Below are 20,266 nucleotides of genomic sequence, written 5' to 3' on the forward strand. Positions count from 1 at the left end.
ACAACAACGCTGCCAGTCCACGGACTGGACTTTAAATAGCCAGGATCTAGAACACAGACCAAAATCTTGGACCTTTGAAAGTAGAGCTCCTTTTGATCCACACAGAAGAATTTAGAGAAGAGAGTAATATAAGGCCCATAGTGGAGAGTCTCTTAGTTATTCAGAAAGAAGTGACCCCTGCTCAGAACCAAGCTGGGAAAGATGTGGAGGTGCTCGACAAAACTGTTTTTTAAATTACACACACATTCCTTGTCATTACTGATTTCTGGAGAGTTCTCACTCTGGGAATAGAGGTTGTGCACCAATAACTCCCTAGTAGAGGGATCTGGACATTTGAGCTTGAGAAGCAACTGTAATGCTAGGACACGGTTCCTGGGTCACCTCCCCTGGGAGCAGCCAAGGAAAGGGGATGCTGGCCGACTCTGCCGCAGGTGAAGGTGCACTGCTCAGGGAGGGGATTCCACTGTGACAAGGGAGACGCTTGACCTGGACCCTGGTGGGAGGTGACAGTGGGAAGTCAGGGCCTGTGACCGTGCCTGTGTCCATCCAGGAGAGGATTGCCAAGAGCCACGGTACCCAGTGTGGCTTCTGCACCCCTGGGATGGTGATGTCCATGTACACGCTGCTGAGGAACCACCCACAGCCCTCTGAGGAGCAACTTCTGGAAGCCCTGGCGGGTAGGTCTGACCTGAGACCAGGTGGGGGCATGTGTCAGGCTGTGCTTCCCCCTACCATGCCACCCCAGCCCCACTCAGGGACCCCCTCGATTATTTCTGAAGTAGCTGCTTTCGCCAGGAGCAGAGAATGTCAAGCTTAGCAGCTGCTCATCAGAGCACTTGCTGCCCAAACAAGTGGCTCACACCCCCATTTTAACACCCCACTCTCTTTTCCTATCCAGTGACTTTACCTGGCTGCCTTCATTTAGGCTGTCATAACAAAGCACCACAAACTTGGGAAAAGAAAACAACAGGAATTTCTTCTCTCATGGTTCTGGAGGCAAAGAGTCTGAAATCAAGGCCCTAGAAGAGACTCTTCCTTTCCTCTTTCCAGCTTCTAGTGGGTGACAGCAGTCCTGGCCCTCCTTGATTTAGAGATTCATTGCTCCAATCTCTTCTTCCATCTACTCATGGCCTTCTCCCCTGTGTATCTATGTTCAGATTTTCCTCTTTTTCTAGTCCAGTCACTGGATTAAGGCCTACCCTAAGATGAGTATGGCTTCCTCTTCACCTGATTACATCTGCAGCTCTGCAGAATTTCAAATAAGGTCGCATTCACAGGTTCCAAAGGTTGGAATCTCAGCACATCTTTGGGGACACGATTCAACCCCATAACACAGCCCTTCACATGTTGAAAGGATCTTTTCAAATTTACAGTGGGTTTAAGTTACTAAAGAGGAGTTCATAGACATATCCTTTTTGCAGGAACAGTCAACCTCATGGGTTTCCCAGGTGGCACTAGTGGTAAAAACCCACCTGCCAATGGAAGAGACGCAGGTTTGATCCTGGGGTCGGGAAGATCCCTTGGGGTAGGAAATGGCAACCCACTCCAATATTGTTGGGAAATTCCATGGACAAAGAAGTCTGGAGGGCTACAGTCTATGGGGTCACAAACAGTTGGATGTGACCGTGCACACACACATGCACACATGTATTCACATACGCAGCAACTTCTGCTTCCTCTCAACAAACCTCACATTGGGTCATCAACCATTGCTGAACAAGACATCTGTTAGAATTGAAGGAGACACGTGTACCCCAATGTTCATCGCAGCACTGTTTATAATAGCCAGGAAGAAACAACCTAGATGTCCATCAGCAGATGAATGGATAAGAAAGCTGTGGTACATATACACAATGGAGTGTTACTCAGCCATCAGAAAGAATACATTTGAATCAGTTCTAATGAGGTGGATGAAACTGGAGCCGATTATACAGAGTGAAGTAAGCCAGAAAGAAAAACACCAATACAGTATACTAACACATATATATGGAATTTAGAAAGATGGTAATGATAACCCTGTATGCGAGACAGCAAAAGAGACACAGATGTATAGAACGGAATTTTAGACTCTGTGGGAGAGGGAGAGGGTGGGATGATTTGGGAGAATGGCATTGAAACATGTATACTATCATGTAAGAAACGAATCGCCAGTCTATGTTCGATGCAAGATACAGGATGCTTGAGGCTGGTGCACAGGGAAGATCCAGAGAGATGATATGGGGTGGGAGGTGGGAGGGGGGTTCAGGATTGGGAACTCATGTACACCCGTGGCGGATTCATGTCAATGTATGGCAAAACCAATACAGTATTGTAAAGCAAAATAAAGTAAAAAAAAAAAAAGACATCTGTTAGATACATAAATCCTTAGATTGAGGCCTGAAGAGTAAGCCCCACATGCTCTCCTAGTCTTCCAGTTATAGTGGACTTCCTTTACTCTCTCTGCTCCTCTACAGGACATCCAAACAAGTCATCTAAAATCCTGCCTTCCTTAGGTCCTTCCACTGCGTGAGGCCCTTCAGCAACTCGTCATCCCTCACGTGGCCACATCCACCCTCCTTCACGCGGCACTCAGAGATGCCCAACAGCTGGCCTCCCGAACTCATTCTTCCTCCTCAGCTACGTGACTCCCCGCTGGCCAGTCTCCTCGCAGCCCTCCATCCTCCGCACGTTTCCACTTTTGCCTGCGCTGCTCTGTGAACCCCGAGCGCCCCTCCTGTGCTCTCCATCAATCCATTTCTTTCTCATCCTTCAGCATGAGCTTCTTTGTGGAGCCTCTCCAGATGACCTCGATTCCACACTAACCTTCCTCCACCCCAGCCTCCCCCACGCCGTCATCCCTTGGAAACCTGAGGCTCTCATACTTTCCCATGCAATAGAATCACCACAGACCTCTTAAATGCAGATTCCTGGGCTTGTCCCCAGACATTCTGATTTAGAATTGGAGAAAGGCCAGAGATTCGCATTTTAAACAAATACCCTAGGAAATTCTGAAGCAGTGACCTAATGTGGAGGGGCTCTGCTAACAAGCTGTCGAGGCATGATACTTCACTCATATAGAGCCTTAGAAACAACGCATGTTTTCCTGTTTTAGAATCACTTGCCTCTTACATAGTATCTGAAATATAGTTGTTGTCAACAGATACACGTTGAATGAATGAATAATTTAATAGATGGATGCAACTGAGCTCACCAGATAGACTATTCTCTTCTTTCAAACAGCGAATGAAACTAGAATTGAGGTGATGGGAAGGGTATTATCTAAGAGGAAGGAAAAAGCAGTGAACAGCCTAGCAGATAGTCAAATATTCTCAAAAACAAAACACCTGTCTTCATATCAACTTTCTAAAGAAAAATAAAGTAAAAATCACTAAAAATAAAACATACTGATAACTTTGCTTTTTCTCTGATCAGGTAACCTGTGCCGCTGCACTGGGTATCGGCCAATTCTCGCAAGCGGGAAGACCTTTTGTTTGGTGAGTAGGGGCTGCAGGGGCACCCACAGAGAAAGAACAACAGTGACAGATGGTCTAGGCTGGGAACACAGGAGTCGAGTTTTTAGACCATGCAAATAGATCGTAAGGAAGACTGATTGAGTTATCAGTAGCTCCATCTAACTCAGGAGTCTGAGCTCTTTGTTGAGGGAAGGGTGGGTGTTATACTACTTTTCACCCTCGACATCACACCACCGGAAAGCCAGGTGATCTAGCCAGCCAGCTAGACATCTTCCATGAAAATTTCAGCAAGGCATCGGGACAGGACAGGGAAGACGTCTCCAGCAAACCCAAGGAGACAAGCAAAGATACAGAGTTTGCCTAGGGGAGGCAAGGTTAGTGCCGAGAATCCAGACCAGCTGAGAAAGTGTGAGCAAATAAAGAAGCCAAAAAGGCTTAGTAGAATCCAAAATTCACCCCAAATACCAGAGAACAGAGAGATTCCCCCACCAAATAGTGACACCTCACTAGGCTGCTGTGAAAATCAAATGAGAAATTGCAGGCACGTAGCAAAGTCTTGCTTAGCACTTAGAACTCAACAAATATTTACCACTGTATCAAGGATGCCATCGACACTACAAATAGTGTTTGCCAGGGAGATCAGACAAACACATCTGATCACCCTCTGCAGAGGGCAGGATGGACATAGGCAGTACTACCCTTAGACCCGAGCAAGGGGGATCCCAAACTTCAGAGAACCCGCTTGCTATTAGCCCTACAGCCAATCTCAGGAGGCCACAGGGCCAAAGTGACTTGCTCACTTCAAGCCTTCACCCTTTTCTGGACTATGCTCCAGATATGGTCTTGATCCCACTCCCAGGAACAGGCCTATTGCCCTAGTCCATCTTCCTTGAGAAGATCTTAACAGCCAGCATGTGCTCCAGAAGCCAAACACTGGCTATTCAGGGAGAAAGTACACAGAATTTGGATTTGCAGGCTGGTTCACAGGTGTGTGAGGCCCCTCACAGTACACACCCAGAACCAGGGTGAGGAAGGAAGAGCAGCAGGCCCCAGGCCAGGGCCTCCATTTGTACTCTTGCCTCAGCTCCATGAAGAGTGGACAAGGGCCTAGAAATGAACCAACAGGTATGTCCCACTCCCCAGAGCCAGGCCCATCCCAAGCGCATGTCCCATCTTCTATTGCCACACGGGGGAGCCAGCGGTTGACAAGCTGAGAAATAAAATGTATGGCTTGAAAGCCATCAAATTACTGGTGTAAACAGGAAAACATTTGTGAAATACAAATGAAGTTAAAGGCAACCTCTCTCCCTCTGGAACATGGATGTTATCCACCTTTCCAGGCACAGCCTCTGGGGATAAAGGAAAAACTGTAGTCAGAGACCCACAGTGCAGCCAACAGACCCCAGGAACCTTAACGGGTGAAAGGAAGCGAGCTCCGGAGCAGGAATACTCAAGGCGCTTATCTGCTAGACAAGCAGAGACTGGCTGCTTCTGTTACCACTCGCTCATGGTCTGTTATGAGAGCTCAGAGTTTTGCTGGAGAGAGGAAGTGCTACTGGCTTGGCTCAGCTGGTTTTTGCTTCTTGGGCAGAACCAGGAAGCTGCCAGCCTGAGACATTTGTGCAGAGACAGAGAATTAAAGTATCTGGAAGAAAGTATTTTACTAGAGACTTAGGAGAGACTATTTGAGGAATAAAATACAAGAAGTAAGGTTGGAGAAATGGGAAATGAAAGAACCAGCAAATGGAAACCAGCTTCAAAATTCATTGATTGTCCTTTCATTCCCAGTCAGTGCCACACAGATTGCAAATGGTGGGGAGACCTGGCTCCAAAACTGCTTTCTTTCTTTGTCTTCCTTTTTATTTTCTCTTTTTTAGGTCCCTATATAAATGATAATAGTCCATGTTGTCAAATCTTGCAGAGAATGATACTAGCAGTTGTTATTGCTCTGAAAAACATCTTATCAAGTGATTCTACAACTAGGAATTCACCTAAAAAAAAATTCAGAGATGTACACAAAACTATACCTGCAATGAACAGAAGTGTTTATGTTATTTGTAGTTATAAAATATAGGGAAAAAATTAAGTATACATCAATGGCAAATTTTACAAATATATTTATAGAATAGCCAGAAAATAGATTAATATGCCATCAACAAAACTATATTTTAAAGACTTTAATGACAGGCAAATAAATGAACAAAAAGTCAAAATAAAAGGCATATTGTAAAAAAAAAAAAAAAAGGCATATTGTACTAACTATAAATATAGTACAAATATATATTATATAAAAATTTTCATCAGTAATGATAGTTTATTTCTTTTACATTTCTTCATATTCTTTATTATTGTTTATGCTATTTATTAAATGTTGTAAATGTATTATATATTCTATCTATATTATATGTTCTGTATCTGAATCATATTTTTAAAATAAAGTAAAAAGGAAAGATCTTCTGATTATCCCTATTCCAATAAAAACCACCAAAAGTGACTTTAAAAGCTAGGAGCCTCATTTAAATTGCCAGACCCTTTAAGGCACACACTGATTTACATGTCGGAAAGTTTTTCATAGGAGAGGCAGGTGGTGAGAGGGAGGCTCAAGAGGAAGGAGATATGTGTATATGTATAATTGAGTTGATTCACGTTGTTGTATAGCACAAGCTAACATAATTATACTCCAGGAAAGCAAGTATACTCAAAAATTTTTTTAAATAATGTTTTTTTTAATAGGTTTGGTTTTTTTTAAGTTTTTCATCTCAAGGCATTTCTCTGTCCTAGGAGTCAAATGGCTGTCAACAGAAAGGAACAGGAAAATGCTGCCTGGATCTGGAAGAAAATGATTCTTCTTCGCTTTGCAGGAAAAGAGATGTGAGTCCCTTTGCTTTGTCTTCTCCCCAAGAGTATCACTTAACACCAGTGCTGAACCGTGCTTGTGCGTGCTGATGGTCATTCTCTGCTTTCACAAACGTTCAAAGTGGAGGCACAAATGGAACACTTTTCATTTGGGAGCAGGGTAAAGAGGTGATTGAAAGCTCGCGCTCTGATTTCCCTCTTCACTCTCCGGAAGGCTGAAACAGTAAAACATAAGCCGGTTTAGGTCAGAGAACAAAGACTTGCCCCAGCTCTGCGAGTCCTGTCCTTGCCTGACCCAGCGCCTGCCGTCCTGTCCTCTCGCACTGTCTTCCCCTCTGCAGAGAGAGGGCACTGCTGCCTCAGGGAGGCTGGGGAGCCAGTCCACACTCAGACGGCGAGTCACGGCCCCCACAGCTGGGACATCCAGCCTGAAACACCCCAGTCTCTGGCTTTGCTCTCTGAGAGATGCTAGTTTCCCAAAAAAGACCCACTGCCAAGTTCTTATAGTAATTATTTAGAGAAAATTCCTAGTGAGAAGACAGGAAAAATAGTCTGCTCCCTGTAGACATGGAAAGCTAAGCAAACAGAGCTGCCCTTACACAAAACTGAGCCCAGTCATTCCCTGCTGGTTCTGTTTTTACCCTTAACACCTACCTTATTTCCATTCTTGGCCTCCCCTGTCACTTTATTTCTGTCTGAGGAAGCTGTGCAATGGAAGAGAGGGGTGTTCCCCAGGAAGGCAGGCTACACCCTGGAAAACCACTTCACAGAGGATCAGTGCCCCCTGGAGGGCTAAAAATATTCTAAAGTCTGGATTTTGTAGCCTCCAGAATTCAATCTGTCCCTAGTAGCTCAGTGGTAAAGAATCTGCCTGCAATGTGGGAGATCTGGGTTCCATTCCTGCGTTGGGAAGATCCCCTGGAGGAGGGCATGGCAACCCACTCCAGTATTCTTACCTGGAAAATCCCCATGGACAGAGAAGCCTGGCAGGCTAGCCTGGTGGGCTACAGTCCATGGGATCACAGAGTCAGACACAACTGAGCGACTAAGCACAGAGCACACATGATTGGGCTCTGCAACCACCTGAATCACTTTAACCAAACTCAAAAGAACATATTTAAGCTGGACTGTGCCGCAGTATTCATTTATCAAGAGAAACACAATTTTAAGGTGGATCTTATGGTCACTGAGCCACGTCCTTTCCTGTAGGGAAGCACACGCAGGAGGTCACAATATAAGGGGAAGATTGCTTGGTGAGCGTGGATGCAGAGCCATTGATAATCATAAGGGTAACATCACAGAAGACCCCTCTCCACCCATCAGGTAGCCCTACTAGATGGCACGTGTCTGCCCCATGACACTCCCATCTCTTAAAGCTGTGTTACTGTCTTCCATGGGCTAACTGTGAAGTCTTGGCCTAGCTCCTATTTAGGGGAATTTTAATTCCTCAGCTCAGATTCATTGTTTTCCATTTTAATTCTCAGACGCTATCTTACTTCTAGGTTATAGATACACACCACATTATTGCCCCCAGGTACTGCCTACACTTCTAATTCCAGCTAAAGCAAAAACTGGTCCTTTAGATGTTGGCAGGTATGTCTCAGTCTGCGATCCGACTAAGGACCTACACAAGGAATAATGCAAGCTTTCCTTCCAGAATCTGGGGAAGACCTTACAGAGACAGAGGGAAAAGCAGGGCAGTGTTGGACACATGGCAGGGCATTTCATCTACATGTCACAATTACCCTTCAAAATAGTCATTATTTCACCGGGAATTTGGAGTTGGTATTTACGGACTGTTGCCTTTAGAATGCATAGACAACAAGGTCCCACTGTATAGCACAGGGAACTATATCTAATCCCCTAGGATAAACCATGATGGAGAAGAATATTTTAAAAAGAATGTAAATAGGTGTAAAACTGAGTCACGTTGCTGTACAGCAGAGATTGGTATAACATTGTAAATCAACTATACTTCAGTTTTTTAAAATAGGTTTCTACTTAATCTTTAGAGAGATTAAGTACATTTCTATTGAGAGGGTCAGAGAGCCAGCCAAGTTATGGCAGAGCTGATAATGAACTCAAATCTGTCTTCACCATCCCACCAACCCCACCCCCCCCGCCGTGCTCAGCCAGCCCATCTTCCACAGGTTTCCCCATTATATATCCTTCCAACCCCGCACCCCCACAGTTCTCTCCTGATTTGCCTTACTCTTTAGAAAACTGCTTGAGAATAAGCACTTCCAAAACTAAAACATATTTAATTTAGAGAGGATTGCAGTTGGGTAACTTTTCACCATGCTTTAGTTTCCTAATAGATGAAATAGAGATGGCAATTTACTCTCTTTGTACAGTTGTTGGGAGGATTAAGTAAATTATTAATATGTGTAGAAAGCACGTGGAATGTAAGCACTCCATAAATGCCAACTAGTGTTATTAAAGCAAGTGGGGTATGTGTGTGCTCACACAAGAGCATATATGTTCAGAGTCATGTTTTACTTAAATTACAGGACTTCTCAGAGCTTTTCACATTTTGAACCTTAACTTAACAGATGAGGGGGTAGTGGCTGGGGCACAGTGAAGAGGATTGCCCTAACTAATTGACCTGTGATTGGTTTTCACAGACGGTCTTTGTATTTTGCAGGATACTATTTGAACTGGTCATAGGATATTCTTTTCTTTAGTGTCAACACAATTCTTATCTAAAACTATTTGGTTTGAACTATTTTCCCATACAAGCAGAGTCGGAGCTATTACTGTGTTCATTTTGCCTTATTACTGTAAAGAATGATGATGCTGTTTCCAATTGAGCCCGACTGATGGAACCATCTTCTTCTGCCCTTTATAAAGATTTGCACAGAGTTATTTGTGAAAGAGGCGTTCCAGCCCTTGGACCCTACCCAGGAGCTCATATTTCCTCCGGAACTCTTGGTAAGAGGGATTGGGTGTTTTATGTGCTATTGAAATGTCACTGGTTATAAGCTCAGGTTTTAAAAACCACCTTTTCCATCCTGTGAAATTATCAAATTGTAGAAATTCTTTATCAAGTCAGAATGCTTGTCCCTGCCTGCCTCAGCCAGCCCTTGATGCCCTGTACACATTCCCCAAAGCCTCAATTGAGGCTATATTTTAACTGTTTTTGTCGTTACTTCCATCATTGCCATCTGCAATGTATCCCTATTGACTGTCCCAATCAATCCAGTCTTTCTCAGCTTCTAACTCGGTCTTTCCAGCCCTTCCCAGATATTGACCTCAAGGGGCACTTCCAGGGCCTCCCAGTTCTTCAGCCTTCCCTCTGTCAGCATTTCTGTCTTTCCTCTCTAACATCCACTTGTTCCATTCGATAACATATGTATTTCTGAAGGGGTTCTGATATGTTTATTCATATATTCAACAAATATTAATCATTCAGTAACATGCCAGGCACTGTTCTAGGTACTGAATACACACAGGGAACAAAACTCACCCAAAGACCTGCCCCCAAGGAGACTAATCTGATTGGAGAAACACACAATGAACAAGACAATAGATGATATCCCTTATACAAATAATCTTTAAAAAATGATACAAATGAATTTATTTATAATACAGAAACAGACTCACAGACTTAGAGAAGGAACTTACAGTTACCAGTGGGGAAGTGTGTGGGAAAGGGATAGTTAGGGAGTTTGGGATGGACATGTACACACTGCTATATTTTAAATGAATAACCAACAAGACCTACTGTACAGGGAACTCTGCTCAATGTTATGTGGCAGCCTGGATGGGAGGGGAGTTTGGGGGAGAGTGGATACATGTGTATGTATGGCTGAGTCGCTCCGCCATGCACCTGAAGCTATCAACATTGTTAATTGGCTATACTCTAATATAAAATAAAAAGTTTAAATGGATAAATAGATGTATAGATAATAGATGAGTTATACAGTGTGTTAGTAAGTGATAAGGAGAACAAAATAAAACGGTGAAGGGGGATAGGAGGCAGGGGGTTGCAATTTTCAATATCTGGCCAGAGAAGACATCTCTGAAAAGGTAGTATTTGATGAAAGTTCTGAAGTAGGAGAGGGAACTGGTCATGGTGGGGAAGAGCAATCCAGGCAGTGGGGCACCAAGTGCAGAGATACCAACGAGAGGAGAACTCCTGTCCTGATCAAGGACAGAGCAGAGGCCAGCCTGGCAGGAACTCAGGGAACCAGAGAAGTCAGTAAGCTGCAGGGCTGGAGGCAGGCCATCCTGGACTTAGACTGCTTGGCTTTTACTCTGCGTCAGATGAGAAGCTATCAGAGAGGTTGGACCTAAGAGGGGTACGCTCCTGTTAACCTTGTAATGGGTGGGATCTGGGGTGGTTTGGGCTGCTGGGACAGGAATAGCCTGGGGATGGGTGAGAGAAGGATCAGGGAGCCCGTTAGGACAGCTGTGCCCTCCTGAGGATGGTGGTGCTGGGCCAGGCAGCCAGCATGCACACGGTGAGGAGCCAGTGGATTCTGGATACACTTCTGGAAGAGCCGACATGATTTCCTGATGAATGTGATGTGGTGTGTGGGGAGAGAAAGGAGTCAAGGCTGACTCCAGGGCTTTGGGCAGCTGGAAAGGGGAGTGGCCATTTACTGAGAAGGGGAAGACCTCTGAAGGAGCAGGGGATTTTTCCTTTAGGGAATCCTTTCTGAGGGGGCTTGGAGGAGGATGGGGTATGAAGAACTCAGTTTTGGACATGTTCAATTTGAGATGCCTATTACACATCTAAGAAGAGACACCGAGCACTCATTCAGGTATGTGAGCTTGGATTTCAGACGTAAAACTGAAGATTCTAATTTAGGAGTATCAGTATAATTATTATTTTTTAAGGCCATGATTCCAAATTATGCTAAGTTAATCTACACTGAAGGGTCAATGACAGATGCCAGCTCATACTTTCACTTTCCTCCAAAGCACTACACATGAACAAGTCTTAAGCTAAAGGAGTAAATATCTAATTATGGAAATTCAAGCATTAGCCAATGGTATACTGAATACTTTTTGGTCAGGGGGAACCCAGAACTTCTGAAATCTCTCTAGAGAAACATACCTCCACCTGGAATCTATCATAACCCAGGAATACAGATGTGCCCACATGCACACACCTTTGTTATTTGCACTTAGAGAATGGCAGAGGACCCAGAAAAGCGAACCCTGACCTTTCATGGAGAGAGGGTTACTTGGATCTCCCCTGGGACCTTCAAAGACCTCCTGGAGCTGAAAGCAAAACACCCAGAAGCCCCGCTCATCCTGGGCAACACATCACTGGGTGAGTGATTACAACGGTTCTCACACCACCGTCAGGGCCTTAGTGCTGAACTGGACTTCCTGTCTCCTAGTCTACGAAAACTACTTTTTAAAGATAAAGACATCATCATTTTTAATAAAAGTGTTATAGTATAATAATGTATTATAAAATGTACTCATATTGTGTATTATATAATAATTATTTATACATTACCTTTTATATATACTGTATATAAATACTAGCATATTATATATATATATATATATATATATATATATATTCCTAGGTAGCTCAGATGGTAAGGAATCTGCCTGCAATGCAGGAGACCCAGGTTCGATCCCTGGATCAGGAAGATTCCCTGGAGGAGGACATAGCAACCCACTCCAGTATTCCTGCCTGGAGAATCCCATGGACAGAAGAACCTGGCGGGCTACAGTCCATGGTGTCGCAAAGAGTCAGACACAACTGAGCAAAAAACACAATATACTGCATATACTTTTATATATACATTACATAAATAATATTAAAAGTATAATACAAATATGATAGCATTATCATATAATAAAATAGCCTCCAAAATTCAATATACACAGATCCTGGGAGTATGCAGTGTAACCCCTTGAGGTGTGCAGCAGTATTAAAGGATTGTTGATCATTTAATTTACCTTGTCCTTTTAAATTTTGTTTCCATTAGGTATTGAGTAACTAAAATAGAATTTTATGAAATATGGTGGATATATTAACAATCTATACCCAGTTTTCACCATACTCACTTTGAGAACCAGAGCTTTACCAAGAAGTTTGCCCCATGGGCCCCCCCAGACCATAGTCCCTCCCCTCCCCTTCCTTTCAGGGGTGCTCACTAGACTGAATATGGTGTTGGTCCACCTCGTCTCTGTTTCTTACGTGTTATACCCATATACTTGAGTTCCTAAGCAATGTGTTGCTTCGTTTTGCATATTTTTGAACTTCGCTTAAGTAGATGGACACAGCATTACTCCTCTACAGTTTGCTTTGTGCATTTAACATTCTTGAGCAGGGACTTGCCCACATGGTTGCACATAAGTGTGCTAGTCCATCCTGTGCCCAGGGCACAGTTCACACCTCCATTCGATTGCTCAAGGCCATGGCGTGTTTTCCAAGTCTTGGCTCTCTCAGATACCGCTATACACATCTCCTTAGAGTCTTCTAAGGATCCCTCATCCATTTTATTTCCTATTTTTATATTCACGTAATGAGTATAAATAAACACGTATACTGGAAGCGCACGTGCTAGAAAATTACCTGGCAGGGTGTATGGCCACTGCTGTCACATGTATATGCATCTGAATATTTTAATGAGAAACTTTCAGTGCCAAAAAACCGCATTTTCTTTTTCCGAACTCCCCCTCTCTAAGATATGTACTGCATTTACTTTTAGGACCTGCCATGAGATCTAAAGGACATTTTCACCCAATTCTCCTCTCTCCTGCTAGGATTTCTGAGCTGAATGTGGTATCTAAAACAAACGATGGTGAGTTCCAGGTTTTTTTGTAAAATATCCATGAACCAATCCCTACACTAAACACTTGCACTAAACTAAACACTAAATAGTTTAGAATTTCATCATACCTTTATCTTGACTGGCTTGTTTCCAACTCTTTGACATTTTTCTGATATGATATTATACCCCCACCATGAAAATTTACTATCAGAAGCTTTGTACAGAATATGGGGTATTTGGATGATGTCGTTCAAGACCTTGTAGTCACCTGTAGTATTCTCGCCTATAAAGAGCCATGATGGAACTTCCTTGGTGGTCCAGTGGTTAAGACTATGCTTCTATGCAGGAAGCGCAGGTTTGATCCCTGGCCTGGGAACTAAGACCCCACATGTCTGCCTCTCAGTGTGGTCAGAATAAAAAGGCATGGTGACGCAAAGGCAATAAACTCACAGTGTCAGTTTAATGAGAAGACAGCAAGAGAGAAGTACTATCTATCACTTGGATGGTCAGTTCCAGGGAGGGAGGCAGGTTTGCAGGAGGTATTTAACTTAGTGTCTGGCATTCAGATGCTACTTGTCTCTTAGGGGCAATGGCAAAAGGCCAAGTAAGATAGAAACCTGCCCAGGGAAGCACCCCCGGTCATTTGCAACATCCTTAAGGGCCCACTATGTGCAGACTCTTCATCAGGCAAGGTGGCACCCATAGAGTAGGAAGGGAATGTCCAAGACTTTGCCTTCAAGGTGCACAGCAACCCCTTTAACGAAAGGAATTTTATTTTACGCCTTCTCTCATCCAGCAGATCTCTTAGCATACATGTGCTTGTCTAAGGTACATGCATATATGTACTGAATGACTTAATGGAAAGAAAAAAAGACTAAATGAATGAGTGGGCCAGGAACTTGAATTTGGAATGCAGTGGTCATAATGATTTCCTTAACTCAGGCAAAAAGGAGGTTGGCTGGACTGAAAGCTTTAGTCAAGATTGACTTGTAGGCCATCATGTGTTTTTGGAGATCCGTGGTGGGCAGGAGAAGGGACCCACCCTGGCAGTATCACTGCCATCCAGGAGTCCTACCTTCCCGGCCTCAACCATCATCAGCCAAACTTAGACTGTGCTGCAGACCAGCAAGCCTGCCTTCCCTGACCCCGACCCATCCATTTGCAAGGACAGGGACCCTTCCCGGTTTTGCACCACAGCCTCACAGCTTCAGCCTTGGGACCGCTTAAGTAGCACATCCACACACCACTCAGAAAATGAGGGGAGCGTGCTTAGATATATCTGAAATCTTGGGGTTGGAGAGAAGAGGAAGAGAGAAGAGTAAAGTGGATGGTTTGGGGGTATAGTCAAGTACCCTTTTATTTTTTAACATTTATTTATTTGGCTGCACCAGGTCTTAGCTATGACTCGCAGTCTTCAATCATCACTGTGGCCTATGGGATCTGGTTCCCTGACCAGGGATCAAACTCAGGCCCCCTGCTTTGGCAGAGCAGTCTTAGCCACTGGACAACCCTTAGCCACTGGACCACCAATAAAGTCTGTTGGTGGTCCAGTGGCTAATAATTTAATAATAAATTATTAGTGCCTAATAATTTAAGCAGACAGTCAAGACAGGACAACCCTTTTCCTCATCTCCACCCCAGGCCCATGGTTTAGCCCATGATTTTCAAACTTGTTTTAGCATCACAACTCAGTCCTCAAACAAATCCAAATAGATGAAAACATGCTCCTCTGTTTGAAGGAGGGGGAGATTTTCTCCATCCCACCAAGCCCCCTATATTTCCTCCGACAGGGCCAGGACAAAAAGAAAGAGATCTGGCCCAAGGTCTGCAAACTGGCTGGTGGCCGGTCACCAAGGCACGCATCTCCCATGTCCAATCCAGAACTCCCATCGTTACTGCCATTCCCTGTCCCCCCAGGCCCAACCCACTGGCTCTTCAACTGGCTCTTTGTCAGTTTAGACTCAGCGGGCAAGATAGAGGCAGATTCTAAAATCTTAACCACGTGTTTTTCTTGGGGCCCCTTAAACTTTAAGTGTGAGTCACCTCTAGAAGTCTCCAGGGACCTTTCTCAGGATGCCCAAGCTTTTCCTGAGGCCCAGAGGAGTGAAGGACACTTGTAAGGGAGGGTTACACCGGAGCCAGCTGTGCCCCACCACCACCACCAGCAACCCCAGGAAATAAATATCTGTGACAGCTTGTGTTTGTTTACATTTTGTGTGCTAATCCATGTCACCTAGTTGTTTGGCTGGATATACTCCCACCTCCCCCCTCAAAATCTTTAGTATAGTAAGTGCTACAGGAAGTCAGTGCATCTTAAACCCATAGACCCTCAAACTCTGAAAAGCATGGAGTTAAAATAAAACCCATGTTCTGAGGATCATATAAAGATCTTTTCAACACCCCTGAAATGCAAGCTAGGTTTTGTGACCAAAGGTGGAATAAAATATGAATAGAAGTTCAGTAAATAGAATTTTCTCAGTACAGTTGTGTCATGCCTGACACAAAGTGAGGGGGTACTGTGAGCAATGGAAAGAATCACACAAAAGTCTCTAAAATGGATTGTCTCCACTCAGCCTGAGTCTGAAACCCATACTTATCAGGACCTAAGCAATAGGGAAGACAGCAGACATTTTACTCTCCCCTGGGGCTGAACTGCATTGCCTGCCTTTTTTTAATTTAGGTTATCACTTTATTTTTTATGTATTATTTTTGGCCATGCAACATGTGGGATCTTAGTTCCCTGACCAGGGATCAAACCCTGCAGTGAAAGTAAGGAGTTTTAACAACTGGACCGTCAGAGAAGTCCCTGAACTTCCCTTTTCTATCTATGTCAAGTAACGGATGGTCGAGCCAGTCTGTGATGCTGCTGACCATAACCAGATAAAAATCTTTGTCTCTGATTTCTTCTCTACTAATATGGCTCTGGATCCATATGATAGGAGGAATGGTATGGTAGGAAACAAGCATGGTCTGCCCAGTGCCCCTGCAGGCAAAAGGAAGGCAAGATTTTGAGGAAGTTAAAGCTCTACTGGAACTTGTGGTGATGGGAAGCAATAGACAATCACCGATGGGACCAGATCCCGTGTGCCTTTTATGAGATACTGATGCAGAAACGGGGTATGGACTCTAAGCTGAAAGACACTCCAGGTAGAGGAGCAGTATAGTTACTTTTAGGCATGATTTGCTTGTGGGCTTCCCTGATGGCTCAGACGGTAACGAATTCACCTGCAACGAAAGAGATCCACGTCTGATCACTCGGTCAGGAAGATCCACTGGAGGAGGAAATGGCAATTCACTCCAGTATTCTTGCCTGGAGAATCCTATGGACAGAGTAGCCTGGTGGGCTACAGTCCATGGGTCGCAAAGAGTCGGACACGACTGAGTGATTAACACTTTCACTTTCAAGATTTGCTTAGCATATAGATAATAAGAAGCAGCTAGTAGTTTTGCTAATCAATTAGATTAACTATGATCACTGAACCAACAGGGGATGTTAGTTATGTGGGTATGTTGATAGGACTGGGAATGTATTGCACCAAGTTCATTTCTCAGTTCTGTCGCTCAGTCATGTCCAGCTCTTTGTGGTACCATGGACTGCAGCACTCCAGGTTTTCCTGTCCATCACCAACTCCTGGAGCTTGCTCAAACTCATGTTCATTGAGTTGGTGATGCTATCCAACCATCTCATCCTCTGTTGGCCCCTTCTCCTCCCGTCTTCAATCTTTCCCAGCGTCAGAGTCTTTTCCAATGAGTCAGTTCTTCGTATCAGGTGACCAAAGTATTGGAGTTTCAGCTTCAGCATCAGTCCTACCAATGAATATTCAGGAATGATTTCCTTCAGAATGGACTGGTTGGATCTCCTTGCAGTCCAAGAGACTCTCAAGAGTCTTCTGCAACACCACAGTTCAAAAGAATCAATTCTTTGGCACTCAGCTTTCTTTATAGTCCAACTCTCACATCCATACACGACTATTGGAAAACCATAGCTTTGACTAGACGGACCTTTGTTGGCAAAGTAATGTCTCTGCTTTTTAATATGCTATTTAGGTTGGTCATGGCTTTTCTTTCAAGGTGCAAGCATCTTTTAATTTCATGGCTACAGTCACCATCTGCAGTGATTTTGGATCCCCCAAAAATAAAGTCTCTCACTGTTTCCATTGTTTCCCCAACTACTTGCCATGAAATGATGGAACCGGATGCCATGATCTTAGTTTTTGAATGATGAATTTTAAACCAGCTTTTTCACTCTCCTCTTTCACTTTCATCAAGAGGTTCTTTAGTTCCTCTTTGCTTTCTGCCATAAGGGTGGTATCAACTGTATATCTGAGGTTATTCATATTTCTCCCAGCAATCTTGATTCCAGCTCGTGCTTCATCCAGCCCAGCATTCCTCATATATTCTGCATATAAATTAAAGCAGGGTGACAATATACAGCCTTGACATACTCCTTTCCAATTTGGAACCAGTCTGTTGTTCCATGTCCAGTTCTAACAGTTGCTTCTTGACCTGCATGTAGAGTTCTCAGGAGGCAGGTCAGGTGGTCTGATATTCCCATCTGTTTAAGAATTTTCCAGTTTAATGTGATCTACACAGTCAGAAGCTTTGGTGTAGTCAATAAAGCAGAAGTAGATGCTTTTCTGGAACTCTCTTGCTTTTTCGATGATCCAGCAGGTGTTGGCAATTTGATCTCTGGTTCCTCTGCCTTTTCTAAATCCAGCTATCCAGTTCATGGTTCACGTACTGCTTAAGCCTGGCTTGGAGAATTTTGAGCATTACTTTGCTAGTGTGTGAGATGAGTGCAATTGTGTGGTAGTTTGAGAAATCTTTGGCATTACCTTTCTTTGGGATTGGAATGAATATTGACCTTTCCCAGTCCTGGGGCCACTGCTGAGTTTTCCAGATTTGCTGGCATATTGAGTGCAGCATTTTCACAGTATCATCTTCTAGGATTTGAAATAGATCATCTGGAATTCCATCACCGCCACTACCTTTGTTTGTAGTGATGAAGGCCTACTTGACTTGGCATTTCAGGATGTCTGGCTCTAGGTGAGTGATCACACCATTGTGGTTATCTGGGACATGAAGATCTTTCTTTTTTATAGTTCTTCTGTGTATTCTTGCCACCTCTTCTTAATATCTTCTGCTTCTGTTAGATACCATTTCTGTCCTTTTTTGTGCCCATCTTTGCCTGAAATATTCCCTTGGTATCTCTAATTCTCTTGAAGAGATCTCTAGTCTTTCCCATTCTATTGTATTCCTCTATTCCTTTGCATTGCTCACTTATATCTTATATATATATATAAGATATATAAGATCTTATATCTTATATAAGATATAGATATAGATCTTATCAGTTCAGTTCAGTCAGTTCAGTCCCTCAGTCATGTCCAACTCTTTGCGACCCCATGAATTGCAGCACGCCAGGCCTCCCTGTCCATCACCAACTCCCGGAGTTCACTCAGACTCACGTCCATCGAGTCAGTGATGCCATCCAGCCATCTCATCCTCTGTCGTCCCCTTCTCCTCTTGCCCCCAATTCCTCCCAGCATCAGAGTCTTTTCCAATGAGTCAACTCTTTGCATGAGGTGGCCAAAGTATTGGAGCTTCAGCTTCAGCATCATTCCTTCCAAAGAAATCCCGGGGCTGATCTCGTTTAGAATGGACTGGTTGGATCTCTTTCAGTCCAAGGGACTCTCAAGAGTCTTCTCCAACACCACAGTTCAAAAGCATCAATTCTTTGGCGCTCAGCCTTCTTCACAGTCCCAACTCTCACATCCATACATGACTACTGGAAAACCATAACCTTGACTAGACGGACCTTAGTCGGCAAAGTAATGTCTCTGCTTTTGAATATACTATCTAGGTTGGTCATAACTTTTCTTCCAAGGAGTAAGCATCTTTTAATTTCATGGCTGCAGTCACCATCTGCAGTGATTTTGGAGCCCCCAAAAATAAAGTCTGACACTGTTTCCACTGTTTCCCCATCTAATTCCCATGAAGTGATGGGACCGGATGCCATGATGTTTGTTTTCTGAATGTTGAGCTTTAAGCTTTTTCACTCTCCTCTTTCACTTTCATCAAGAGGCTTTTAGTTCCTCTTCACTTTCTGCCATAAGGGTGGTGTCATCTGCATATCTGAGGTTATTGATATTTCTCCCAGCAATCTTGATGCCAGCTTGTGCTTCTTCCAGCCCAGCATTTCTCATGATGTACTCTGCATAGAAGTTAAATAAGCAGGGTGACAATATACAGCCTTATAACGTACTCCTTTTCCTATTTGGAACCAGTCTAGTTCGCATGAGGTGGCCAAAGTACTGGAGCTTCAGCTTCCATGTCCAGTTCTAACTGTTGCTTCCTGACCTGCATATAGGTTTCTCAAGAGGCAGGTTAGGTGGTCTGGTATTCCCATCTCTCTCAGAATTTTCCACAGTTTATTGTGATCCACACAGTCAAAGGCTTTGGCATAGTCAATAAAGCAGAAGTAGATGTTTTTCTGGAACTCTCTTGCTTTTTCAATGATCCAGCGGATGTTGGCAATTTGATCTCTGGTCCCTCTGCCTTTTCTAAAACCAGCTTGAACATCAGGGAGTTCACGGTTCATGTATTGCTGAAGCCTGGCTTGGAGAATTTTGAGCATTACTTTACTAGTGTGTGAGATGAAGGCAATTGTGCGGTAGTTTGAGTATTCTTTGGCATTGCCTTTCTTTGGAATTGGAATGAAAACTGACCTTTTCCAGCCCTGTGGCCACTGCTGAGTTTTCCAAATTTGTTGGCATATTGAGTGCAGCACTTTGACAGCATCACTTTCAGGATTTGAAATAGCTCAACTGGAATTCCATCACCTCCACTAGCTTTGTTCATAGTGATGCTTACTAAGGCCCACTTGACTTCACATTCCAGGATGTCTGGCTCTAGATGAGTGATCACATCTTCGTGATTATCTGGGCTGTGAAGATCTTTTTTGTACAGGTCTTCCGTGTATTCTTGCCACCTCTTCTTAATATCTTCTGCTTCTGTTAGGTCCATACCATTTCTGTCCTTTATCGAGCCCATCTTTGCATGAAATGTTCCCTTGGTATCTCTACCTATATCTTATATCTCTCCTTGCTATTCTTTGGAACTCTGCATTCAAATGGGTATATCTTTCCTTTTCTCCTTTGCCTTTAGCTTCTCTTCTTTTCTCAGCTATTTGTAAGTCCTCCTCAGACAGCCATT

At 43.7% G+C, this 20,266-nt stretch overlaps 1 protein-coding gene and 1 long non-coding RNA gene across 7 annotated transcripts in view; one reads left to right on the forward strand and one right to left on the reverse strand.

The window, feature by feature from the left end:
• LOC101102548 (aldehyde oxidase 2) overlaps positions 1–20,266 on the forward strand; it is an 86,278-nt gene that overhangs the window by 6,723 nt on the left and 59,289 nt on the right. For 5 of the 6 annotated variants that reach the window (XM_060410192.1, XM_042244943.2, XM_027965072.3 and 2 more), the window contains 6 exons: positions 551–677; positions 3,412–3,473; positions 6,234–6,323; positions 9,159–9,239; positions 11,445–11,589; positions 12,989–13,081. In XM_060410192.1, the coding sequence (XP_060266175.1) occupies positions 551–677; positions 3,412–3,473; positions 6,234–6,323; positions 9,159–9,239; positions 11,445–11,589; positions 12,989–13,081 (598 nt within the window). The remainder of the gene's footprint in view (positions 1–550; positions 678–3,411; positions 3,474–6,233; positions 6,324–9,158; positions 9,240–11,444; positions 11,590–12,988; positions 13,082–20,266) is intronic. The other variant, XM_060410190.1, reaches the window with a different exon arrangement.
• On the reverse strand, positions 6,158–7,030 carry LOC105610195 (uncharacterized). The gene is made up of 2 exons (XR_001032577.5): positions 6,963–7,030; positions 6,158–6,523 (listed from the first exon to the last, which is right to left on the reverse strand). It is a non-coding gene; the product is annotated as an uncharacterized LOC105610195 (long non-coding RNA).

The sequence above is a fragment of the Ovis aries genome, chromosome 2 (genome assembly GCF_016772045.2).
Source record: "Ovis aries strain OAR_USU_Benz2616 breed Rambouillet chromosome 2, ARS-UI_Ramb_v3.0, whole genome shotgun sequence".
In the NCBI taxonomy this organism is placed as follows: domain Eukaryota; kingdom Metazoa; phylum Chordata; class Mammalia; order Artiodactyla; family Bovidae; genus Ovis; species Ovis aries.